The sequence below is a fragment of the Chanodichthys erythropterus genome, chromosome 13, assembly GCF_024489055.1.
Source record: "Chanodichthys erythropterus isolate Z2021 chromosome 13, ASM2448905v1, whole genome shotgun sequence".
Lineage (NCBI taxonomy): Eukaryota > Metazoa > Chordata > Actinopteri > Cypriniformes > Xenocyprididae > Chanodichthys > Chanodichthys erythropterus.
Window position 1 is genome coordinate 53984395 of NC_090233.1, and position 27681 is coordinate 54012075.

A 27681-nucleotide genomic window follows, 5' to 3' on the forward strand; every position below is an offset into this window, starting at 1 on the left:
GGGGGAGAATGAGGGGCTGGGGGAAGGTAGAGCCACACACACACACACACACACACACACACAGGACTTGTTGAGCTGCAGTGAGCGACAGAAGCCGCGGAGGAACCGAGTGTTTCACTGAAGCGCGTGTTTGAGGAGAAAATCAGAGAGGATCTGCTGAACTACAAACTCGAGAGAGTTCCTCAGCAGTGTGTGTGTGTGTGTGTGTGTGTGCGCGCGCGCCATCAGGATGTGTGTGAAGTGATTCACAGGCGCGCGCGTGAGAAACGCTTTCCTCATGAGGTTCGTGACAGTCATGATCTTCTTCACATGGATCTGAGATCAACACCATCACCATCATGTCTTAGAAGTTCTTCCTCGAGTGTTTCTGGATCAGTCCAGGATGGGTGACTTATATCACAACCCGCGCGGACTTTTCCTGGATTTTCCTCAATCCTGTGGGATATTGTGATTGTCAGAGAGGAACGCTTGATTTTGGCGAATGATGATGATGATGATGATGGTTAGTTGGGCTTTTCTCCAAACCTGCTTGATTCTGATGGTGAGATCCAGCCCGTTCAGCCTCAGAGACTCCAGCAGCTGTGAGATCCACACTGAAGTAAGTGCTCAAAACTTTCTTATATCGGATATCAACACTATAATCAAAGTTCATGAACATTTACTGAAGAAATATGAAATATTCTGTATATTGCCTAACATTAAACCAGTTCATGTCGTGCAGATTTATCATATATACACAATAATGATACAGTGAATGTCTCTCGATGTCAGTGATGTGCAGTTATGAATCATCATGAGCAGCTCTTTGATTATGAACATGTATGATATAATGGAATATAAACACTGGGTCTGTCATGTGACACTCTCTGGATGAAATGGTTGTCTTTTGCATTAAATGGATTTCAATCACATGGAAGATAAGAGCTGTAAACTCTGGGAAAACTGTAAAATTTGCTCTGGATTCATTGACTTGTTGAACATAAATCACCAAACTTGAGCTTCATTGACAGTTTGAGTATAAACTACAGTTCAGCTCTTTTTCTGCGGCGTCAGACAGACTCAGAGTCGTTCCTGTCAGTCTGGACGTGTATTGCCATCAAGTGTTGCACTAATTAGATATTAATGGCCTATTGAAGAGATGATCAACTTCTGAATAAACATCCAGCTGCTCTTCTGTCATTTCCTCCATCGGACCGCCGGTTCTTTCATGCAAACTGCATTCAGAAATAAACCTTCTGCTCTGAAGCTTCATGAAGAATCTGGTAAACGTTCACAAGTGTTTTGCAGCTGGAGATTTTTCTGAATGAGAAACAGATTCATGTTGTGATAGAGCCACATTTATCAGACAATATTTGGACGTTTTGAGATTATCGGTGTCCACTTTACAATAAACAGAAGCTGTTTCTCATTCTGTACTAATACACCCAGAGGCATTTGTGGTTTCTGACTGAAATCATTTTAATATGATCATTCATTTAGAGCAAGAAAAGAAAAAATAGAAATGATTTTAAAAAAAATTATTCATCAAGGACACATGAAATTGATTAAATGTGACAGTAAAGACATTCAGTTTGGTTTCAATGCTGTTCTTTTGAACTTTCTATTCATCAAAGAATCCTGAAAAATTAAATGTATCAGTTTCCACAGAAATATGAACTGATTTCAACACTGATAATAATCATAAATGTTTCCATATCAGAATGATTTCTGAAGGATCATGTGACACTGAAGACTGGAGTAACGATGCTGAAAATCAAAGGAATAAATTACACTTTACTATATATTCACATAGAAAACAGCGGATTTACATTAGAATAATATTTTCACTGTTTTTACTGTATTTTTGATCAAATAAATGCAGCTTTGGTGAGCAGAAGAGACTTTAAAATTATAATATAATAGTCTAATTATTTCAAATTATTATATTATATTATATACACTTTGTTAGTAGTTACATTGTACTTACTCAAATAAGTACTGAGTGATATTAATTACCTACACGCACTTACAACAGGGTCGTTCTGTCAAATCAACCAAATTTTGAAAATTTCCCCTAGCTCAAATTTCTGAATTTGTTCATATTTTTATGAAGAAAGACAAACATAAACAGTGATGAATGTCAAAATATTAAATGTCACAGATGAATATTTACTGAGTAATCACTGTTTTGTAGATGAGGATCAAAATGATCATTTTCTTCTGAGATTTGGAGCTGAATTACAGGAGTGTAAAAATGATTTTATAAAGATGGCAGCATCATTATTTTATTTCCACACAGAGATTGGAAGATCTATTAGTGAAATCTGTTGACTTTATCAATCTGTGTTTCATTATATGCCAACAGCAACAGTTCAAAAATAGCAAAAAGCCTGTAACTCAAGAAGTATTAAAGATATCTTAATATCCTTTTAGATTCTGGTTCTTAAAAAACATTTCTTCTGGCATCTTCATTTTTAAGGCCCTCGATGGTTCAATCCCAGAGATATTGGGATCTCAATGCGGCTCCATGAGTAAATTGGTAAATTGTACACATTTTCAGTGGTCAAAAACCAAATGTAGTTATTGTAGATACTTATTGCATTTAAAGAAGAAAGTCTGAAGAATAAATAATGTTGAAACTAGAAATGCATCTCATGTCCCTCTATCTTTGCACGCCTCTAATCTCAGGTGAATCTCATTACTCAGTAAATATACATCCGTGACATTCAATATTTTGGCTTTCTTCGCTATTTATGTTTGTCTTTCTACAGAAAAAATATGAACAGAATCAAAAATTCGAGCCGGGGACCTCCGGTTGAGTTGACACGGACTGACCCAATAGAGTTACCACCAGCTTTCTGATAAACATTCTCTGTCTGTCTTTCTCTCTGCGCACAGCAAAGCCAGCTCAACTCCTTCCTGTGGACGATAAAGCGAGACCCGCCCTCGTATTTCTACGGCACCATTCACGTCCCGTACACCCGCGTGTGGGACTTCATCCCCGAGAACTCCAAAAAGGCCTTCCAGGAGAGCAACATCGTGTACTTCGAGCTGGACCTGACGGACCCGTACACCATCTCCGCGCTGACCAGCTGCCAGCTGCTGCCGCAGGGCGAGAACCTGCAGGACGTGCTGCCCAGAGACATCTACCGGCGGCTGAAGAGACACCTGGAGTACGTCAAGCTCATGCTGCCGTCCTGGATGACGCCCGACCAGAGGGGCAAAGGCCTGTACGCCGACTACCTGTTCAACGCCATCGCCGGCAACTGGGAGCGCAAGCGGCCCGTGTGGGTGATGCTGATGGTCAACTCTCTGACGGAGGCCGACATCAAGACGCGCGGCGTTCCCGTGCTGGATCTGTATCTCGCGCAGGAAGCCGAGAGGATGAAGAAGAAAACGGGAGCCGTGGAGAAGGTGGAGGAGCAGTGCCATCCTCTGAACGGACTCAACTTCTCTCAGGTGAGTGTGTGTTTTGAACATTTGAGATGTCTGACGTCATTTCTGCTTTATGAGAAAACAACACTGGTAACTTGCATCTGTTGCCTTAAAGAGACATTTCTACCTGATTTAATGCATAAAAATTAGATTTGTTGGTATAAATCAGTGCTTTTCGGTGGATTGAATTATATTTCTGGCTGTTTTTGGTTCTTCAGTGGCTGATTCTGAAATCTAGACAATAATGTCCAGGAGTGTTGTATGCGCTGATCCGCTCTGATCTGAGGAGGAAGCAGGAATGATTCTCGTCAGCTGTACAAACGTTCTGTTCTGGAGTGTCTTCTGTTATTAAAGTGATTTGAGCGTAATGGTTTGCGTCTGAATCTGACTCAAATCCTCGTGTTGGTGTCGGCCTGTTAGACCCCTGCAATTACCGCAGTCCTACAAAGCTGCAGACGCAGGGAATCGTGTCGCGGCCGCTGGAGTCCGTGCTAAAGCCGTACGGAACTAAAGGGATTACGCACGCCGATTTCACCTAACGCTCCGAGCCAAACGCTTCTGATCCAGACTGAGTGTTCAGCAAAATAGAGTTATTATCGAGTCGACTCAGCTTTATTTCTACAGTACGGATCGCTTCAAACGGGATCAATGATGCAAACTTCCGATTCTGCTGAATTCAGTTCCATTCAATAACTGTAAAGTTCATCAAATATGAAATTCAAATTCTATTTCAGCTATAAATAATGTCTTCACTCTCAGAAATAAAGGTTCAGTGTGCTTCTTGACTCCATTTAAAGAACACTTTATACCAAAAGCTTCTATGTAAGGAGAAATGTCTTCAGTGATTGCATAATACTTTCATGTTTAAGGGGTTATTTTACATTTTTTCTAGTGATAAAGTGTGTTTACGAGCTGTTTAATTCATAAAAGTTAATTAAAATGAAAACAAAATTAAACTAAATCCATAAAGTGATGGAACATCTTTCAGGTTCTAAATCCTTCCTGTTCTTCAGAGAGTGTAGAGAAGACAGAAGTGTGATTAAGGCATAAAATAATACACTATATCATGCAGACTTCTCAATATTGTGTGTGTTTGTAATGTTTTGAGCACTGAAGCACACATGAATGGAGCTGAACATCGACTCTAAGCTCCTCAATCCTGCATGTGTGGAAGCTCAAAGCGTCTTCAGACGATCAGCCTGTAGAGATGATGAACGCTTTACATTCGTTTATTTGATCTGAACGCCTCGTCATTTTCAGTTTGGGCTGACTGGTTCTCCATGTGCTGCTTTATTTTAAAAATAATATTCAGTAATATTATTATTTCTTTAATGTAGAGCTGCATTACAGCAGAATGTAAATTTGTTTCATAATTGATAAACTTTGCAACATGTTTCCATCGCATGAATATCGCAAAAAACCTTTGCGATTAAAGCGCCGTTTCCATCCCAGTTTCTGGAAAACTGGTGCAATATATCAGTAATAAAAATGTTCAGGCTCCTTTTCCCTCCATCATAAATGAGTTCATCTTAAAAAAAAAGTCGACCGAGTTTGAGAGGAATTTATTCAGTAAACGTGTTTCCATCATAGTTTATGTGCATCTTCTTATCGATAACATTTTTCAAATCAATTCAGTTTTTATGCACATTTTTAGAATTTATGCATATCTCGGCTTTTCCATCCAGTGATTTTTTTATGGGATATTCCAAAATGCACATAAAAATATGTGGATGATGCGAAAGTTAATGGAACACTCCATTGTATCATTCTTCAAACATTATGGGAACGTTACTTTTGAATGTTCTCTGAATGTTCTGTAGTAACATTTAAAAAATGTTAGACGAACGTCCAACTGAAATGTTACAGAAAAACGTTCCATGAATGATGTGTAAATAATGTGTTAAAGTTTTGAGAACATTATTAAAGTCCAGATAACTCTGAACAAATGTTCTATTAATGTTACTGGAAGAACGTTTGTTCGTAACTTTGAGAGAACGTTCTGAGAACGTTCCCTGTTAGCTGGGTCGTTTCGTAATCGACGAACTTTACACAGCTGAATTTGGATTTCTGATGAAGTTTGCGTCTTTGATTGTGTTTATCTCTGTGAAGCGATCTGTAGAAATAAAGCTGCCTCTGTTCTCACAGACTCTGAGTTTGTCTTCAGGGTTTGAGTCTCTTTAGAGTTTCACTGCGCTTCAGTTTCGGGTGAAAACTGGATCTCGGGATCATCCCGCTCGGACAAAATCAGGGATCGCAAGAAGCGGCCAAATCCTTTAATAACTTCTGGCGCCTTTAACGCGCGCCTCAGCCTCGAATTCCAATGGTGTTGTTAATGTTTACCACTTTGTGGCGTTAAACATAACTTTAAACGTTTGAGAAAATAATCTCCAAGCCAAATCGCACTGGATTTCAAAAACACGGCCAATAATGATAAATGGTGTTTGTACAGATGGTGCCCCTTAAATGGCACGTTTAAATCACCCACCGCCTCACATATGAAGTCACGGCGAGCGAACAGACTGTGTTATGAAGTCTCACACCGAACGATCTGCGTTTCTGTCAGCGGTTTGTGCCGCTGGAGCTCATAGCGGGATGATAACTGCGTATCTCAGACAGGGATGAGGCTTTTAGTGCTGTCTTATAGCAGCCAAAATGAAAGAGCTGACTGTTTCTGCTGCAGAAATCTGTTTATGTGGGTTTTTTCCAGTGTGCTTTCTTAAAAATTCATTCAGCAAAATTGCTGCTGAAATAAATTCAGTGTCCATGCAGATAGGATACGTGAAGAGTTTCTAGAGCAAATGCACAATAATCACATTCATATTGATGATATGCACCGGTACAAATATCAAATATCATTCTTAAAGGGATGATTCACTCTAAAATGAAAATGAATTCATTTACTCACCGTGGCGTTGTTCTAATGCAGTATGACTCTGTTATTAGGGCCACAATTCACTCCGGTTCACCCAGAAAAACACACAAGTTTTGAGAAATCAAACATGACATACTTTCTTCTCTCAGGTGAATATATCCGTTGTGATTGTCGTCGTTATTGAGTTCACATTTGTCAGCTGTCATTCCGACTGTCATCAGACAACCGGAGTTCCGGTCCGGAGATGTTCAACTCAGTGAACTCTTGATTTCTCATGACTCATGTGTTTTTCTGGGCGAGTCGGAGTGAGTCTCATGAACGCAGTCGAGCACAAAAGACCAACGGCAGGACTTTCATTAAATACATTCAATTTTGGTTTGTTTTCCACTAAACTTTATTGTATACTCCCAGAACATGTGGAATATACGACACGTGTTGCATGGGATCATTCTGTGATACTTTCTTGTCTTATTTTAAAGCGGTGGTGGATCATGATGTGACTTTTGTAACTTTAGTTAGTGTGTAATGTTGCTGTTTGATCATAAACAACATCTGCAAAGTTACGACGCTCAAAGTTCAATGCAAAGAGAGATATTTGAACACCGTTACTGACAATCCTCATTTTGGCTGCGTGAGATTCTCCAGCTTTGTTATTGTTGAGCTGTTAAAGCTCCGCCCTCTTCTGGAGCAGCAGCTCATTTGCATTTAAAGGGACACACACAAATACGGCGTGTTTTTGCTCACACCCAAATAGGGGCAAATTTGACAAGCTATAATAAATGATCTGTGGGGGATTTTGAGCTGAAACTTCATTCTGGAGACACCAGAGACTGATATTACATCTTGTGAGAGGGGCATTATTCACTGCCATTATATGGACGAGCACGAGTGGGACATTTTTAAAAAATTCTCCTTTTGTGGTCCAAAAAAGAAAGAAGGCCATACAGCATTAGAACAACACCAGGATGAGCAAATAATTACTCAGTTTTCATTTTACGGCAAACTATCCTTTGAAAGTGACTGAAGATATTAAGTTTGTGTAATGAAAAACATATCAAAATTAAGTTACTTTATGCTTAAAACAAGAACAAATATCTTCTAATGGAGTCAGGAAAATAATTTTGCTTCTAAATGTTTAGATATTCGTACAGGAAAACAAGACAAAGAAACTGAGGAAGAACAAGTGTAGTGTCATTATTCAGCTCAGTTCAGTTCAATATTGATTCAGTTCAGCTCAATAACAGTGTGAAGTTGATCAATTATGAACCAAATTCAGTTTTGGTTGTAAAGCAGCTCTGGAGAAGTTAATAGTGTCATTATTCAGATCAAGTTAAATTGATAATATCGCTGAATATTCAGTGTCTTTTAGAGCTCCAGATGTTTGCGAACGGCACATAATCAAACTGTGATTTCTCTCTCTGTTTCTATATGTTTAGAAACACATTCACACCGTCTCAGTGAGCTTTAGTGCTGAAGTTACCGCGGTAAAAGATCTCTGCGTTTCTCATTTGTGTGTGTGTGTGTGTGTGTGTTAGGGTTTATTTTCAGAAGGTGTGCGAGACTGAAATGGTAGTAATGAGAGTCATTACATGATTTAGGGTAGCAGGATTTTCCAAAAGAAAACCTGAAGACTTTTACAGTTTCCGTCACCGTCTGTATTTCTCATGTACAGTCTTCTTCACCAGCAGGTGTTTCATATTTGTTTCCACTCAGCAAACACTCACACGCTCACGGTTATTGGGAGTTTGACGCACAGCGGATTGTTTTAAGTTCATCCAGCCGAGGCAGCTGGGAAATCCTACCTGCTCAGAGTTACTGTGTCACCTAAAGTGGGAAATTATGTGTGTGTGTGTGTGTGTGTGTGTCAGCGCAGGATCGTCTCTCTGTGTGTTTGAGTCAGATGAAGTGAGTGAATCTATGTCATGTGATTGGGACCCTGGAGTGCCCGGTTTCCTCACCGCTGTTGACCAAACACCAGCACATTCCTCCAGTGGTGTCTGTATCCGTATCAGTATCAGCGGAAAACCTCACAAACACTCATTAGTTCAGCTAATCTTCTGACGTGAGTCGGCATCGGTCGGTCTGACTCCACAGACGTCTGGATTAGAGCAGATCGGCCCCAGGCGTCTCTCCGCTCTCAAACCTGTTCCTGGTTTGAACTGGAGCTCATGAGGAGACTCGGGAACAGGTTCAGCTTTACTCTTGAACTGAGCCGTGTTTGAGCTTGGCTGGTGATGTTTCATCAGTAGTAAATGGAAAGTTTCCAGAAGGATGTTTGTGTGAAAGTGTATCTCAGTAGCTTGAGCTCTTTAATACCCATCATTCCCTGCCATTGTTCTGTCCTGCCGTCATTGACGGTTACTCAGGGATTCGTTTGTGCCAAAGCCTCCATTAGCATGTGTGTGTGAGCAATTACAGCCGCTATTGTCCCTGCTAATGTGCTAATACATTAGTATCAGAGAGGTGTTAACTGAATCAAACGGGTTGTTAATCTTGTGTTAGTGTTTCTGAGGCTCTGATGGACAGGAACACACTGGTGGAAGATGTTTGTGTTTAGACACCTGCAGCAAGACTCACATTTATTTGTGTAACACACAATGTTTCAAAGCAACTGAAAAGCATGATGTTAATGGGAATCTATTTTTCATTTTTCCATGTTCATCATTCACAGAGTTTTTCTCACATCAAGGTCAGTGTTTCTGAACTCCATCTTGAGTTTCTTCACAATATCCCTCATTTAAATAATTAATATGCTGAATAAAGGGGCGGGCCTGGTTAAGTTAGTTAGTAGTGTGTTGAAACCATAGACTGTAAAAAAAGATGGACGATGCAACGTCGCTTCCTTCCATTGTATTGAACTGAAGCCAAAATGGGCTGATGAATGGGCGCTGACACGTTACGCAATACGTCAAAAAAAAAAAAGTTTGGAGCCTGGGCATGCGCAGAAGGAATCGTCGTGGAGCCTGAGGCGGAGCCGCGATATCAAACTTCCGCCCAGACGACTGCGTCATCATTCATGTATTTTAAATAAAAATTATACACAATTTAAAAGTCTACCTATAAAATAATAGGCTATTCTGTTTCTAGAGCAATAATATTTTTGAAACAGCAAATTCAGTAGATAAAATCAATATAATATGCCACTAGAAACAACTCTAAATCGCCAGAAACGGTCCTGCCATTTTAAATCAAGTTCAACTAACGTTACAGGAGATCGATTGCTGTAATTAGAGTAGGCTATCATTAGTTTTGTCCTGCTAATTATTATTTTATACCCATAAAAATAATAAGTAACTGCCAGATAACGATCACCTGCTTTATCCCGACATGGTTAACATTAGGTGTGTTATCTTAACTAATAACATTTATTAATTAGCTTATAACGCCTACATTTAATGTTACAGAAAAAAGTTCAGTGATCCGTCAGATCCTGTAGGTCAGTTAGTACAGTTTACTGCTGAACAACTCATTTTGTTGGTGTTAAAAAACAAAGAAATCGAAAATTAACAGTTAATACATCTTCAATCTCCCCTCGAAGCTCCGACAGTCCTCAGACAACCTGTCAATCAACTTCGAATCATGACGACACGCCCCGTTTTTATAGCATCAAATTGCTAGCTAAAATCTAAATCATCACAAAAACGAACAATTGAATATATATCAGTGTGATAACAACTACCTTAAATGACCAAAACCATATTTCAGAAAGTTTTATTCGAAGCAGAATTTATTTTTAAGTTTTCACTGAAGTCTCATTTGACTGCATTGAGAGGGCGGGGTTTATGACCTGTACTGCATCCAGCCTCCAGGGGGCGATCAAAGAGCCCGTGGCTTCACTTTACAGGACGTATGAGACACACCCGGTTGAAACTGGCGGTTATTGTAAGGGGCGGGACATTTCCCAAACACCAATCACAACATACTGCTCCAGCCGACCAATCAGAGCACATTGTGCTTTTCAGAAGGCGGGGCTTCATAGAGACAGGAACTAAACAGAGCGTTACTGACAGACTGGGAAGAGAGGAGCTGCAACAATGGAGAATATGAGGAGAATAATCAACATTCAATCTAGTAGAGCACAAAACAAAAGGTCAGAAGATGGCCTCCTTATAATATCTTAATATCTTCATGCCTTATTCGGATTTAGAGTTTTTAATCACACAATTCCAACTTTTTTTCTCAGATTTGCGAGATAAAAAGTCGCAAAAAAGGTTTTTTATTTCGTGGCGGAAACAAGCTTCCATAGAATACGCCTGTAGATTTTTTCCTTGTTTTAATATCAGCTTCATCTACTTATTTCTTCCTGCTAAACTCTTCAGCATTTTGCAGCGTTTCTCCGTCCTGAGAGAGCTGGTTTGTGGGAAGCGAGGGCTTTAATCTCTGAGCAGACAACTTACTCAGCATGATTAATAGGATACGGGAGAAGCGTTGGATCTGACACGGGTTTAATGCAAGCATGAAGAGACGAGCGGAGCGGCAGGGATTGTGTCTCACGGTGAAAAGCAGATGGTGGATTCACACTTCAGACTGTTGATGGAGGCACTTTAGCAGACGTCTCTGTCAACAGCAGAATCCAAGAATCCGGCTGCTTTATTTGTGCACAGATTGTATTTTGTGGTTGTATTTAAAGTGGCCAACACTACGGTGTGGCGTTTGTGCCGTCGGTGATGTAATCGCACTCCCACAATCCCCTGCTGGAGCACATGAAAGACGCTCCTGTCAAACTCTCTTTTACGCTGTCGGTCACTCGGATCCGCCGGCCTTTGAAGTCTCCCTGATTCTCCGCAGAGCGAATCACGCGAGCGCAGCGCCGTATTGTTGGCTTGTTGTTCTTGGGTTTGTGGGTCTCGCGAGTGAAAGTTCGCTCTCCCGCGGCCTGCGCCCCCTGTATTGTTTACTTTTTGTCCCGGCTGGGAGAGAATTCCACTCGCTCGGATGAAACGGCCGCGTTTTCAGGGTCATTTGCACCCAAAGAGTGTTTGTCTTTGGGGATGGGGCTCTTTGTCTGTCGCTGCTCACTGACCTCATAAAAACTACACAGACAAGCAGCGTCTCTCACACCGCAGAGAATCATGTTCTTGTTTTCCACCACAAACATCTAAACATTCTTAAATCCTGATGCATTTACTGGAGAAGAGAAATGACTGAAGATATTGAGACTTAATTAATGAAAAATGCATCAAAATGAAGTGAGTTTGTGCTTAAAACAAGAACAAATATCTGCCAATGGAGTCAGGAAGATAAACTCGTTCTCTCTTTGAATCAAGATTATGTTTCTGACCTCATTGGCAGATATTTGTTCTTGTTTTGAGCACAAACTCACTTCATTTTGATAGTGATAATTTTCAGCCAGTACTGACTTCACTCATGCAACATTCGTCTTGTGTTTTTAGCACTTCTTTGCCTGTTTTGCATGTTCTATTACTTCTTTTCTTCTTGCACTTCTCTTTTCTCAGCGTTAATCAGAATTCCTAGTTGAAATTCCTCTTGCATGGAATCAGTTTCCCTCCTCCGTAATCACATGGATGCATTGAGAAGAAACTCTGTTTCAAATATGTTTAGAAATATGTGTGTGTGTGTGTGTGTGTGTGTGTGTGTGTGTGTGTGTGTGTGTGTGTGTGTGTGTGTGTGTGTGTGTGTATTCGGGCCGCTGCGGTCTGCTGGATGGACTCTTTTTCCCGTGTCTACATTAATTTTGAAGCCGGTTGAAGAACCACAAACGGGCGATGGCTCGCGGCCACATGCGGATCCATTTCTCTGGGGTTGAGAGGTTATCCGCACATATTTTCCACTACAGGGACATTTTTACATGGTGGGACATGAAGATTTTCAGCATGAGACACCACATTCATGGCTTGAGCTGAAGCGAAGCGTGTCTTTTAGATGATTTTACGGTATTTGTGCAGTGTGACATGCTGAACATTTGAAACATCACTTTCTGTTTAATCTAATCACATGCAGTGTTAATGTGCTCATATTCGTTGTATATAATATTAGACATCTATTATATGATTAGAATCCATCATTAAAACATGAACTGCTTATAATATCCTGTTTTTCTTGCAATTCGATTGGCTGAGACTGCATGTGTGGGCCGGATGAAGCTGTCAATCAAAGCACAATCACTTTAGCGTGTGACACTGATTCTGTCAGACAGCATAAACATTTTCTCTCTGTGTGTGTGTGTGTGTGTGTGTGTGTATACACAGATATGTATATGTGTGAGGAAGAGGAATAATGGAAACCTCTCGCAGAGACACACGGAGGCCTGGAGCTGCCGGTGTGTCCCGATTCTTTTCATTTCCCTCTTAAGGCGGTTTAAAGAGCTGGTCCGCAGGGAGGCTGGAGCCGCCGCTGTCAGGAGGACGTTTAACATGTTGATGTTTAACCTGCTAATGCGAGCGGCAGACGAATGTTTATGGCTGTTAGACGGAGTTTGAGAAGCTTTTAGTGACGGTTGTTGAGCTGGTCTGGAGACGAAACTAAAGATAAAGAATCTCCACAGGGGCTGAAAATAACTGCGAGGGTTAGTGAAATCTCAGATGAAAGTCAGTGTGTGGAGTTTCTGCTTATCTGAACGCTGGACGCGCTGATGATTATTTCACAGACAAATGTTTTACTCTTGAAGGTTTTACTTGATGCATTTTCACTTTAGATGTACACTGTACAAACTGAAAAACAACCCAAGTTGGGTTGAAAATGGACAAACCCAGTGATTGGGTTGTTTTAACCAAGTGGTTGGGTTAAATGTTTGCCCGACCTGCTGGGTAGTTTTATTCAACTCAACTTTTGTTAAAAAATGACAGTATTGTTTGCTTAAAATTAGTTTTTAACCCAGCGATTGGGTTGTTTTAACCCAGTGATTGGGTTGTTTTAACCCAGGGGTTGGGTTAAATGTTTGAGCAACCTGCTGGGTAGTTTTGTTTAACTCAACTTAAAATGTACTGTATTGATGCTTAAAATGAGTTTTAACCCAGCGTTTGGGTTGTTTTTACCCAGCGTTTGGGTTGTTTTTACCCAAGGGATGGTTTTGTTTTAACCCAGCGATTGGGTTGTTTTAACCCAGAGAATGGTTTGTTTTAACCCAGCGATTGGGTTGTTTTAACCCAGCGATTGGGTTGTTTTAACCCAGAGAATGGTTTGTTTTAACCCAGCGATTTGGTTGTTTTAACCCAGGGAATGGTTTGTTTTAACCCAGCGATTGGGTTGTTTTAACCCAGCGATTGGGTTGTTTTAACCCAGAGAATGGTTTGTTTTAACCCAGAGAATGGTTTGTTTTAACCCAGCGATTGGGTTGTTTTAACCCAGAGAATGTATTGTTTTAACCCAGCGATTGGGTTGTTTTAACCCAGAGAATGTATTGTTTTAACCCAGCGATTGGGTTGTTTTAACCCAGAGAATGTATTGTTTTAACCCAGCGATTGGGTTGTTTTAACCCAGAGAATGTATTGTTTTAACCCAGCGATTGGATTGTTTTAACCCAGCGATTGGGTTGTTTTAACCCAGAGAATGGTTTGTTTTAACCCAGCGATTGGGTTGTTTTAACCCAGGGAATGGTTTGTTTTAACCCAGCGATTGGGTTGTTTTAACCCAGAGAATGGTTTGTTTTAACCCAGAGAATGGTTTGTTTTAACCCAGCGATTGGGTTGTTTTAACCCAGAGAATGTATTGTTTTAACCCAGCGATTGGGTTGTTTTAACCCAGAGAATGTATTGTTTTAACCCAGCGATTGGATTGTTTTAACCCAGCGATTGGGTTGTTTTAACCCAGAGAATGGTTTGTTTTAACCCAGCGATTGGGTTGTTTTAACCCAGGGAATGGTTTGTTTTAACCCAGCGATTGGGTTGTTTTAACCCAGAGAATGGTTTGTTTTAACCCAGAGAATGGTTTGTTTTAACCCAGCGATTGGGTTGTTTTAACCCAGAGAATGTATTGTTTTAACCCAGCGATTGGGTTGTTTTAACCCAGAGAATGTATTGTTTTAACCCAGCGATTTGGTTGTTTTAACCCAGAGAATGGTTTTGTTTTAACCCAGCGATTGGGTTGTTTTAACCCAGGGAATGGTTTGTTTTAACCCAGCGATTGGGTTGTTTTAACCCAGAGAATGGTTTGTTTTAACCCAGAGAATGGTTTGTTTTAACCCAGCGATTTGGTTGTTTTAACCCAGAGAATGTATTGTTTTAACCCAGCGATTGGGTTGTTTTAACCCAGAGAATGTATTGTTTTAACCCAGCGATTTGGTTGTTTTAACCCAGAGAATGTATTGTTTTAACCCAGCGATTGGGTTGTTTTAACCCAGAGAATGTATTGTTTTAACCCAGCGATTGGGTTGTTTTAACCCAGAGAATGTATTGTTTTAACCCAGCGATTGGGTTGTTTTAACCCAGAGAATGGTTTTGTTTTAACCCAGCGATTGGGTTGTTTTAACCCAGGGAATGGTTTGTTTTAACCCAGAGAATGGTTTTGTTTTAACCCAGCGATTGGGTTGTTTTAACCCAGGGAATGGTTTGTTTTAACCCAGCGATTGGGTTGTTTTAACCCAGAGAATGGTTTGTTTTAACCCAGAGAATGTATTGTTTTAACCCAGCGATTTGGTTGTTTTAACCCAGAGAATGTATTGTTTTAACCCAGCGATTGGGTTGTTTTAACCCAGAGAATGTATTGTTTTAACCCAGCGATTGGGTTGTTTTAACCCAGAGAATGTATTGTTTTAACCCAGCGATTGGATTGTTTTAACCCAGCGATTGGGTTGTTTTAACCCAGAGAATGGTTTGTTTTAACCCAGCGATTGGGTTGTTTTAACCCAGGGAATGGTTTGTTTTAACCCAGCGATTGGGTTGTTTTAACCCAGAGAATGGTTTGTTTTAACCCAGAGAATGGTTTGTTTTAACCCAGCGATTGGGTTGTTTTAACCCAGAGAATGTATTGTTTTAACCCAGCGATTGGGTTGTTTTAACCCAGAGAATGTATTGTTTTAACCCAGCGATTTGGTTGTTTTAACCCAGAGAATGTATTGTTTTAACCCAGCGATTGGGTTGTTTTAACCCAGAGAATGTATTGTTTTAACCCAGCGATTGGGTTGTTTTAACACAGTGATTGGGTTGTTTTAACATTCAACATTTAAAAAACATTCTCTAAACATTATGGGAACGTTACTTTTGAATGTTCTCTGAAACATGTAGAAACATTTAAAAAATATTAGACAAACTAAAACATTTCAGAAAAACGTTCCATGAACGACGTATAAATAATGTTTTAGTGCTAACGTTTTGAGAACATTATCAAAGATGAGATAACTTTAAATGAACGTTCCCTGTCAGCTGGGTTGATTTAAACCATTTCTTCCTCAGAAATCTGTCAACATGAAACCTTGTAAACGTAACTCAAATCTGGATAAGTTTGATAAAGTGATCTAAAGTCACAGAATATGTTTAATAAATGACTGAAAACATGCGGAGAGGATCTTCTCTGTTGGAGCTGCTTTACTCTTCTGCCATTTAATCGTGGGAAAGTTTCCCAGCTGATCAGAGTCCATTCACAAACACACAGTGATGTCGCCGGCGGTGCGCTGTGAGCTGTGAGCTGTGGCTTTGTTTGTGTTCTTAACTGGTGGGAAAACAGAGAACGGATGATGTCATGAGAAACGAGGTTAATGCCTTGAACGGCAGTCCATTAGCGCCGGACTGAGAGGCTGTCCATCACAGACGGATATCTCACAATAACAGCTACAGATCCTGACATCCAGCGTCTGATTTATGTATAGAAAACACTGTAAATCCATCAGCGATGCCACGGCTTGACTCATATTTGATGAAGTTTGCATCATTGATTCTGTTATTTTCAACTATAAAGACATTATTTCAGCCGTGTTACACTTTAGCGTTTCAGCTGATCTGCAGCGAAGATCGGGAGCGTCCGTCCGTCTGAATCGCAGTTTGGGAAACCTGTCTGAATTTCATCATTATTATTTTTGTGATTCTGTTAAATACTGTTCAGTTTCCTGTGCGTCCATCGTAACGTAACGGGCTGATTTCCATCACAAAGCAGAACTGTTGACTTTCATAGGGCCGCAGTGCTTTGATCTGAACTCACTCTGGTTCCGTGTGTGTGAATGTGTCCAGTGACCCACAGAACGGAGCCGCGGCACAGCATTCGTTCAGCCCCGTCTTTCTTCCTTCTCACTTTCGGCACTCTTTCATTCACGGCCTCCTCCTCCTCCTCCGTGCCGTAATTTAAGGGGCTGAAAGGCTGGTCGAGGGGGTGAAGATGCTTGGGCCGCAGCAGATGGAGAGGGTTTTTGTGCCGCGGGGTTTGTGAGGCTAGCGGGGTGGCGATAGGCTAATTTGAGCAGCATAAAGCCGCCGCGCTTTCAAATGCAGAGCAGGAGGCTTTGATGAGTGCGGGATGAAAGCGCGGTGGCCGACGGCTCTTTGTCCCAGACATGAAGGCATCTGCTGGGCTTTGCCCTCCTCTCTCGGACGAGCCCCGCGAACAATGAGGGACGGCCGGAGAGTGTCATCGGCGCTGATGAAAAGAGCTCAAGAGTGTGTGTGTGTGTGAGAGAGTGTGTGTACAGGTTTATATTACGTTGTGGGGACCAGCCAGCAGTCTCCATGGGGAAATGGATTAATAAACATACTAAATGATGTTTTATTAAAAATGTAAAAATGCAGAATGTTTCCTGTGATGGGTAGAGTTAGTGTAGGGGAGACAATGTACAGTTTGTTCAGTATAAAAACCATTAGTCCCTACAAGGATAGTGAACCAGTGTGTGTGTGTGTGTGTGTGTGTGTGTGTGTGTGTGTGTGTGTGTGTGTGTGTGTGTGTGTGTGTGTGTGTGTGTGTGTGTGTGAACACTAGGGAATTTCATGGTGACTCAATAGTGAGCTGCAGCAGCAGAAACAACAAAAAGCGTCAGCTAGAACTAATTGAGAGAAACTCTCAGCTGAGCCTTTGATCTGAGAGAGATTCACTCACGCTTCAGAAGAAGCTCATTCAGGAACATCAGACAGAAACACTGCGCTTCTGTTCACTGAGTCAGGAGTGTGTAAGTGCAGCGCTTTTGTGCTCCAGACATCAATGATTCCTCAAATCACGTGTTGTTGTGATCGGATGGTAAGAAATCACTCATTTTCTGATAAAGTAAAAAATATTGTTTTTTAAGTAGTAAATAAAATAGTTTTTCTGCTGGTTTAAGATGCTTTCAGGCCCACAACGCACTTTTTACATAAACTTCTTCGACTTGTCTTAAAAGTTAGTAATGACATTTAACTTTACATCAGTCGCATAAACTAGATTGGTCTAATTTACATCTCAAAAGTAAGACTGATTTCCCCTCGACTAACTGCTAAGTTCTTAAAGGGACAGTCCACCCAAAAATGATCATCCGCTCGCCCTCATGGCAATCCAAACCCGTATGACTGACTCCCTTCTTCTGTCGAACATAAAAGAGATAATCAACAGGTTCCACTGCATGAACAAAAAACACAATGAGAACCAAAACTGCTTGATTACCACCATTCTTTAACTTATCTTGATTTATGTCCACCAGAACAGATGAAAATAAATCATACAGGTTTGAACGAGTAAATGATGACAGAATGAACCGTCCCTTTAAGACGCAGAATCATCATGGCTGTGTTTGTGCGTTTCAGGTGATTTTCGCTCTGAATCAGACGCTGCTGCAGCAGGAGAGTCTCCGCGCCGGGAGTCTGCAGGTTCCCTACACCACAGAGGACCTGATCAAGCACTACAACTGTGGAGATCTGAACTCCATCGTCTTCAACCACGACACCTCGCAGGTACACATTCAATACAAACTCTCTTACACGATAATTGAGTCTTGTTTTCCAGTATAAACATCTAAACATCCTTAAAATGGGATTCATGTTATTTTCTAGATGTTAAAGGAGCCCCTTTCACAAGATGTAATATCAGTCTCTGGTGTCTCCAGAATGTGTGTGTGAAGTTTCAGCTCAAAATCCCCCACAGATCATTTATTATAGCTTGTCAAATTTGCCTCTATTTGGGTGTGAGCAAAAACACGCCGTTTTTGTGTGTGTCCCTTTAAATGCAAATGAGCTGCTGCTCCAGAAGAGGGCGGAGCTTTAACAGCTCAACAACAACAAAGCTGGAGAATCTCACGCAGCCAAAATGAGGAAAGTGTTCAGCCTTACATTGTTCAAACCGGAGTCGACACTGATGGAGAGACTCAGGAAGAAGTTACAACTTTTAGACGTTTCTGAATGGTTAGTGGATAAATTGATGTAGTTGCTGTGGAGTTGATTCAACTCATCCACTAGCATGTGCCGTCATGTTCATCTTTTGTGTTGAATTGACCCTCGTTTGTGAAGCAGTCCGGCGTAAAATGACGGCATGACAACAACACTCGACTACAACAACTCTTCCTCTTCTCTAAAGCAGCCCAACATGGCCCCGCCCCCTTGTTCTCGGGGGCGGGGTTTATGTAAATTTTAGGGTTTGTGATGTCACTAACACAGGAAGAAGCTCGTCGTTTAAAAAAGCGATTTCTGTAAAAGAAAATCTCTCTCTCTGCATTGAACTTTGAGCGTCGTAACTTTGCAGATGTTGTTTATGATCAAACAGCAACATTACACACTAACTAAAGTTACAAAAGTCAAATCATGATCCACCACCCCTTTAAGGATGAGAAGAAAACGACTCTTTTCTACCCCTAAATTGAAACATCATCTGTCCAATGTGTGTCCAGGTCCCGAACTTCAAGAACGTGACGCTGCTGGCCAGCGAGCAGGTGACGGCGCAGGAGATCGACAGCTACTTCCGTCAGGAGCTGATCTACAAGCGTAACGAGAGGATGGGGAGACGCGTCAAAGCACTGTTAGAGGAACAACCCGACAAGAGCTTCTTCTTCGCCTTCGGAGCAGGTCGGTTTCCCTCGGGAAGCTTCCCAGATGCCTTTGAAGTCTTCTTTTGATCAGGTTTTTATTTCCGTAGGGTTAGTCGAGTCTGGGCGTAACGTAACGAAATGTTTCCAGGTCAGGTACGGCTGCGAGACGGCTCGTTTCTGACCTCGGTATGCAAATATCCTCCAACTTTTGACTTGCAAACACTGCTGCTAAAAATAATTGCGCGCTCATGTCGCAGAGATTAAATGAGATTATGCTCTTTCTAAAAGCAAATCTTGGCTTTTTAAAACCCTGAGAAATGGATTTTCTTTCTTCTCAGAAGAAAAGTTTGCAGCTGTAATTATTCCGCCTTCGATGGCCGTCCATCACAGCGACGGCTCCGGCGCGGTTCACCGCGAGGTCATGTGTGGATCAGCGGCCGTGCGTTCAATGAAATGATGTGGAAATCTGATTAAAGCCACTTACAACAAATGACTCAAATTCTTTTCATTGTGGTCGTGCGGCAGACGCAGGCTCTTTACAAGCCAGAGCGATGGGTTTGTTGGTTTAGAGAAGCTGCTCTAATGGACATAAACACATGCAATCTACTTATTGCCACATATTCTGCTTCATTTAACTCCAGATTGAAAACAGGGAGATTGTAAACAGCAGGAAACGCTCCGGTGTGTGTTATAGACTCTTTACTGTGAAGTTTGAGTCACCGCATCCCTCCGGCAGTGCCGTTTGCTGTGGCAGATATTGTTGTAGAGTCGTGTGTGTTTGTCTCGGCACAGACTGCAGCTGATAAGATAAAGAGAGCGTGTTGATCAGGGTTAAAACAACAGCACTGCTACGAGACAATCAGCATTCCGGCTCGTTAGCGCAGCGAGGAATGCCAGGAATGTTTGTGTTGCTCCCACAAGCCCCGCGGACCAGCGCTGTCGGATTCACACCTGAAGCTCTCCTCGAGCAGCTGATCGTCGTGCTGTCCACGGATCGTGATCGTGTCAGGTTTCTAATGGCTTCTCCATCACGAGTTTGACAAAAAGTGTGTTTCGTCCAGAAGTGCATGAATATTCCTCACATTTAAATACATATATGAGGAAGAAAATAAATGCACGAATTTTCAACAATCAGAATAAATCCGAATTCAGATTCTGTTTATATGAAGACATTTTTCTCCATATAGTGGACTTCACTGGGGTTCAACGGGTTGAAGGTCCAAATGTCAGTTTCAGTGCAGCTTCAAAGAGCTCTACATGATCCCAGACGAGGAATAAGAGTCTCATCTAGAGAAGCCATCAGACATTTTCTAAAAAAATAAACATTATATAGTTTTTAACCACAAATGCTCGTCTTGCACTGCTCTGTGATGCTCCACGCATGACGTAATCATGTTGGAAAGATCACATGTGATGCAGGAGGAAGTACCGATCCAGTGTTTACAAAGACTACGTCAAACAGCCTTTACAAAAAAAGATAAAACAACGATGTCGGACGATTTTGAAGTTGGAGGAGAAAATGAGATGGAGTGTGTGTGTGTGTGTGTGTGTGTGTGTGTGTGTGTGTGTGTGTGTGTGTGTGTGTGTGTGTGTGTGTGTGTGTGTGTGTGTGTGTGTGTGTGTGTGTGTGTGTGTTTCGGGCGCAGAGGTTGAAGCAGATGGTCACAGTCTGCTGAGTTTGTGGCTGCAGGAAGCGAGTGAGTGAAAGCAGAGACGACTGCAGCTCCACACACTAACAAGGGCTGCGTTTCATGCTGTTCTTCAGCAGACGCTCGTCCAGAGAGGAGAGTGTAAGTGATCCTGATTCAGCCCTCCGCTCCATTACGGCTGGTTCTGGGGGGCCGAAGCTTCATGTGAGTCTAAGAGTCTCACGAGTGAATCTGGATCGATCTCTAAAATATTCAGCACCACCAAAACAATCACTCATTTGGACTAATTATGCCTGTTTATTCACTGATATGTAGGATACATTCTCAAACAATTAGACATCATTAACATAAGTGAAAAATTAATATATAAACCATAATGAACATACAGAATGAAAAACATGTGGGGAAGCTCTTCACGGCAACCTGCCAAAATAAAAGCTCAGTTTAACTTTTGACAGAAATATATTACTATTATAATATAGTTTACAACATTATTTTTAAGTTATATCGTACAATTTTTCACCCATGTTCTAATTATATAGTAAACCTTTGTTGTGCAGCACTTTGTTTGCTAAAAATGAAAGGAACTGTGCTAATTAAAAAATACTTTAATGGCTAAAGTTTTTCATGTGACGACCACTATTTCAGATAATAATTTGTATTAAATCATTAAACAGAGAATCCTGAAAAATTAAAACAGACTTTTGGTAAAAAAAATTAATTAATAAATAAATAAAATGAAACATTTTATAGGGCACTATTATTGTTAACATTTTAATAAATTACTAAATTATTAAAGTTTTATAAATTCAATTGATTAGACATCCTTTTTTATTATTAAAATTTAATTAAACCATTTAAAATGGAATTCCGAAAAATTAAATTGGAAAATATGGAACTTGAGAAAAATAAAAAGGAATTTTGGAAAAACAAGAACTGATTTAATTTGCTCAGTTCAAATTTAATTTCACTTTTGATTATTTGGAGATTCAATTCTCCATTCGTCCGACATGTTAATTCACTTCTCGTCACTAAATGAAAAGATGCGATTAGGAAAAATTAGCTGCTGTTTATTCCTGATGGAATGATCTGGAGTCAGGCGGATGATGGTGGAAATATGATGTGCAGCATCTGGAGACGATCAGAAACTGATCTCAGCTCCTCCATCATTATTTTCCCAATAAGACTCTGTGTTTATGCTTTACTGAAACCTGCTTGAACAGAGATTGAGTTTATCCTCCGTTTTTCATCCCGTCACGAGCTCCTTCAGTCAGAAACCACACATTTAAATATGTGACACTGCGGTAATTAAACTCAGCATTTACATTTTTTGCTTTCTTCTTTTCACACACAATTAAGTTTCCTTTTGTAAACGAACTCATGAGCCGCACTGCACTGGCGCTTCCGTAAACTCAGATCTGGGAGTTTTCTGTGGGAAAGTTAGATGTGTTTGTTGAGTGCTTTCACGAACTGCTGTGTTTTTAGCCGGTGATCCTCACGAATACTGCAGGTGTTTGATGTTGTCTGAATGCAGTTCAAGAGCTTCAGACCGAAGCAGCGGCCGCCGTCGACCCTCTGCGAAGCTCCGTCTGTGTTTTATGAGCCGGCTGTTTTGTGCTGCTGTGATTTACTGCGGTATGAATGACTGTGAAACTGTTTACGAGCGCGTGTATGAAGAAACACAGTCTGCAAACACTCAGCGCTGACGGAGAGACGATTCAGTGAACGCATGCGCTCCATCAGCATCTTCTTTGTGAAGAAAATCACTGCGACTTTCCCTTTCCTGAAGTACACGGGTGATGTTAAAATATACAGGTTCACACTTACATATAATCACAGTAAAGGTTATGCGTATTTGTCGTGCTGCCTGAGGGAGGGCTCCGACCAATCAGAGCCAATTTAATGTCATCAAGAAAGCGGAACTAGTGACTGACTTCTGGAAACAAGTCCGTCAGGACGTCGTGAAGCGTCGGTCATCGTTCCGCTATAAAACTAGATCGTGCCAAAATCTTGATGAAATGTTTCATTGTTCTGTCGCTGGACAGCCCTAAAATCCATCCCGTGTCCCACCATCTGGTGTAACTGGAGAACGTGTGTCGTAACAGCGATGGACCTGAGCTCAGGTGACCTGTGACCTCTGACCCCACGCGACTCTGTGATGCACCTGGAACACGGTTTTATGTTTTTGCCTGCAGATAAAGGGCCTGTGAACGAGAGGAAAGTGCTGCATGCCCATTTATTAGCAGACGAATGGAGACGGCCGTCTGTAATCCCAGCATGCTCTGCTGCAGAAGCTCCTCACGACTGCTGGATCTGCGCAGACGGTCCGGCTCCTCATGATGCGCTTGATTTTATTTGAAAATCAGTGGTCAGAATCAGCCTTGTGATCTGAAACAGAATGACTTCCCCTCTGATGATGATGATCAAGCCCCGCCCTACATTTGTTCTTGTTTGAGAAGCCGTTTATTCCATTTCATTCTGACTTTAAAGCGGTGGTTGATTATGATTTCACTTTTTTAACTGTGTAATCCTCATTTTGTCTGCGTGAGATTCTCCAGCTTTGTTGCTGTTGAGCTGTTAAAGCTCCGCCCTCTTCTGGAGCAGCAGCTCATTTGCATTTAAAGGGACACACACAAAAACTGCGTGTTTTTGTTCACACCCAAATAGAGGCAAATTTGACAAGCTATAATAAATGATCTGTGGGGGATTTTGAGCTGAAACTTCATTCTGGAGACACCAGAGACTGATATTACATCTCATTATTATAGGTCCCCTTTAAGGACTTGTGGTGATTTATATGGAGTAGTATCAACTGTAATGTCTTTATTCAGATCTTTTGATGTGTCACGTTGAAGTGCATTGTATGTGCATGATTATACTGCCGATGCAGATCTAAATGTGGTTAAACAAAGTCTTGACACGCAACACGCTGTACATCTGAACGTCAGCGCAGCTGTTTGTTTTCACACCGAGCCCGTTCCCGCTTTCATCTGAAATGATCGGCCTCCGCGTTTGGCTGTGCTTTAGTTGGCAGCGTGAGAGAGACGCGGTGTGTTCGTGCCAGAGATATGCGATCCCACGAGGACTCGAGCGAAGCCGTGCCACCACAAACTCACAAACTCACGCATCTCGCTGGAAATCCAGCACATTCATGAATAGCTGTAAATTCTGTCATCATTCACACTCACCACTTTCCAGAACTTTCCGAACGTCCAGACAAAGGAAGCAGACGGTGCTGTCAAACCCTAACAAAAGAGCCTTAAAAATGTGCTGGGAAGTGTAACGTCTGTTCCTCACATGTGAGTACAGCACACAGCTCAACTGTAAATAACAGCACATGTGTGTAGTGTGAGTAAATAATGCCAGAATGAGGAGTTTGAGTTGAGCTCTTGCTTTATTAATCCGTCTCTGTGTGCTCTTTGTTGAGCGTCTGATCCGTCTCCGTAGAAGCGTTTCACATCCCGCCGTATCTCACTCGGCATCGCAAGACTTCAGATTCCCGCTTTTGTGTGCTGTGGCCTGTTTCCACTGAGTCCAGATCACGGCTGTTGTCCTTCTCCGTCCGTCTGGAGAGATGCAGGCGGTAGATTTCACCCTTTCACCCTCACGATAAACTCCATCCAGTGCGTCGATTCTGATGAATGGTTTCTTTTCTATAGACTCTGGAATCCTCGCTTTCATTATAATTCGGGCATCACGCAGGTTATAGACGAGTGTGGAGCGGATCTGATGTTATCTGTGTATCTGCCCTCATGTGTGAGGAAAAACATCTGCTGTGTGTTCAGATCTGAAGTTTTACAAGGTTTTATTCAAGTTTTTGTGTTTGTTTTTTTATTTATCTGTGGAGCAGGAGATTTTACTGTGCTCTTGCTGTTCTTATGCATCGTCCATTTTATAATATTTATTTGCAGCTCACTGTTTAATATTTCCTGCAGGAGCTGTTTGTGAAGGAACTTAAACAAGGTTCTGCTCAGAGCTCTTTGACTGCGGTTAATGTTTTATCAAGGGGGTTTGGTGCTATGTTTATTACATAATTACTAGGGCTGTCAAGTGATTAAAAATTTTAATCTAATTAATTACATGATGTGCCAATTAATTCATCTAATTGCAAATTAATCGCACATCAAATTTGTCTGAGAAATTACCCCCAGAAGATCATTTAAAGGGGTGGTTTGACTTTTTTTTACTGTGCAATCCTCATTTTGGCTGCGTGAGATTCTCCAGCTTTGTTGTTGTTGAGCTGTTAAAGCTCCGCCCTCTTCTGGAGCAGCAGCTCATTTGCATTTAAAGGGACACACACAAAAACGGCGTGTTTTTGCTCACACCCAAATAGAGGCAAATTTGACAAGCTATAATAAATGATCTGTGGGGGATTTTGAGCTGAAGGATCATGTGACACTGAAGACTGGAGTAATGATGCTGAAAATTCAGCTTTGATCACAGAAATAAATGATATTTTAAAGTATATTAAAATAAAATAAAAAAGATTTCTTTCAAAAACGTGCTACTGTGTTCAGTCGTTGTTTTCGGAGTCTCTGCATCTCCTCCTGGAACTCGCGGCTCTCCAGAGCGTTTTGTTTACAGAATGACAGCAGGTCATTTTTCAGCGAACCGCCGTCGAGTGCCGCTGATCTCTCTGCTTTCAAGCTAAGGATCTTAACTGCCAGTGAACATTCCTCCATGGATACGACTCCAACAAAAATACCACAGTATTGTAAAAATGTGTCGAAGTTGTTTTATTTGTGCATTTAGCCTGTCGCCCACTTATCATCTTGTCTTGAGTCTCCTCAGACGGTTTACAGCGGTTTTTAAGTTGCCTTCAGCAATAACAGGATTTTGATTTTCCTTCACTGAAGGAATCATGAGTTCAGATTTGGACAGAGGTGCAGCAAGTATTAATGAGAGCGCTGAAATAACACTGGGAGATTTTATTTGGCTTCGCTTCTTTGTTGGACTTTATACAGCGTTTACCTCCAGCACCACGACTAATAGGCCAAACTGAAAAAAAAGAGCCAAGACTCGAGCTTCCAACAACAACTAACCATTCATTTCACCTTATTAAACTCACCACTAAAGATCCAGGGTGTGTCCTTGGAAGCTCTTTGTATCGGACATATTTCCGACTTGTGCATTCATGCATGTTTCTAGCGCATTTTTAATGGGAATAACATTAGACATACAGCCTTTTCCAAGGCAGGTAATTCCAGCAATGTGTTCAGATGACTTTATGAGATGTGTGTCTCCAGAACAAGAATATTTCTGGCTGGATCAGTTTCCCTTCACACTGAACTTGTTGCATGATTCAAGTACTCATTTTTAGTTTCATTTGCTCTGAAGTGGCAGTAAATGATTATTTCACCACGTTTCTCTCTGGTCCTGTAGGATTAGCATCTCCTCAGACGTTAGGCTTGTCATTTTGACCTAGTGCTTAGTTTGCTCTGGTATTGTCCAGATCGCAGGTCAGTCAAAGGTTAGTGTAGGAGCCGGTCTGTCCGGGCTGTTAAATATCAAAGCTCAGTCTCTCAGACGCGGGCGAGTCTGTACAATTTCAACATAATTACCACCTTTACTGAGTTTTGGGGTTTGTTAACTGCTGGGATCAGATAATAGTAACAGGCTAATGATAGTAATAGAGTGTTTTATTGATGCATGAAGCGCATGTGAAATTGTACGTCAGTATCCTATTAAATATTAGGAAATTTAAATGTCGCTCGGTTTTGTTCTATTATGAGATTTAAATGTCACTCAGTTTTGTTCAATTACGAAATTTAAATGTCGCTCGGTTTTGTTCAATTACGAAATTTAAATGTCGCTCGGTTTTGTTCTATTATGAGATTTAAATGTCACTCAGTTTTGTTCAATTAAGAAATTTAAATGTCGCTCGGTTTTGTTCTATTATGAGATTTAAATGTCACTCAGTTTTGTTCAATTACGAAATTTAAATGTCGCTCGGTTTTGTTCTGTTACGAAATTTAAATGTCACTCAGTTTTGTTCTGTTACGAGATTTAAATGTCGCTCGGTTTTGTTCTGTTACGAGATTTAAATGTCGGTCAGTTTTGTTCTGTTACGAGATTTAAATGTCACTCAGTTTTGTTCAGTTATGAGATTTAAATGTCGCTCAGTTTGTTCAGTTATGAGATTTAAATGTCACTCGGTTTTGTTGTTATGAGATTTAAATGTCACTCGGTTTTGTTCTGTTACGAGATTTAAATGTCGGTCAGTTTTGTTCTGTTACGAGATTTAAATGTCGGTCAGTTTTGTTCTGTTACGAGATTTAAATGTCACTCAGTTTTGTTCAGTTATGAGATTTAAATGTCACTCGGTTTTGTTCAGTTATGAGATTTAAATGTCACTCGGTTTTGTTGTTATGAGATTTAAATGTCACTCGGTTTTGTTCTGTTATGAGATTTAAATGTCACTCGGTTTTGTTCTGTTATGAGATTTAAATGGCGCTCGGTTTTGTTCTGTTACGAGATTTAAATGTCACTCGGTTTTGTTCTGTAACAAGATTTAAATGTCAGTCAGTTTTGTTCAGTTATGAGATTTAAATGTCACTCGGTTTTGTTCAGTTATGAGATTTAAATGTCACTCGGTTTTGTTGTTATGAGATTTAAATGTCACTCGGTTTTGTTGTTATGAGATTTAAATGTCACTCGGTTTTGTTCAGTTATGAGATTTAAATGTCACTCGGTTTTGTTGTTATGAGATTTAAATGTCACTCGGTTTTGTTGTTATGAGATTTAAATGTCACTCGGTTTTGTTCTGTTATGAGATTTAAATGTCACTCGGTTTTGTTCTGTTACGAGATTTAAATGTCACTCAGTTTTGTTCAGTTATGAGATTTAAATGTCACTCGGTTTTGTTCAGTTATGAGATT

The 27681-nt window shown here is 40.9% G+C and overlaps 1 protein-coding gene across 1 annotated transcript in view; it reads left to right on the plus strand.

Annotated features, from left to right (window-relative positions):
- The first annotated feature begins 493 nt into the window (after nucleotides 1–493).
- trabd2a (TraB domain containing 2A) overlaps nucleotides 494–27681 on the plus strand; it is a 36878-nt gene continuing 9690 nt past the window's right edge. The window contains exons 1-4 of the mRNA XM_067408280.1: nucleotides 494–598; nucleotides 2878–3438; nucleotides 17941–18087; nucleotides 19017–19191. Coding sequence (XP_067264381.1) covers nucleotides 494–598; nucleotides 2878–3438; nucleotides 17941–18087; nucleotides 19017–19191 — 988 coding nt within the window. The remainder of the gene's footprint in view (nucleotides 599–2877; nucleotides 3439–17940; nucleotides 18088–19016; nucleotides 19192–27681) is intronic.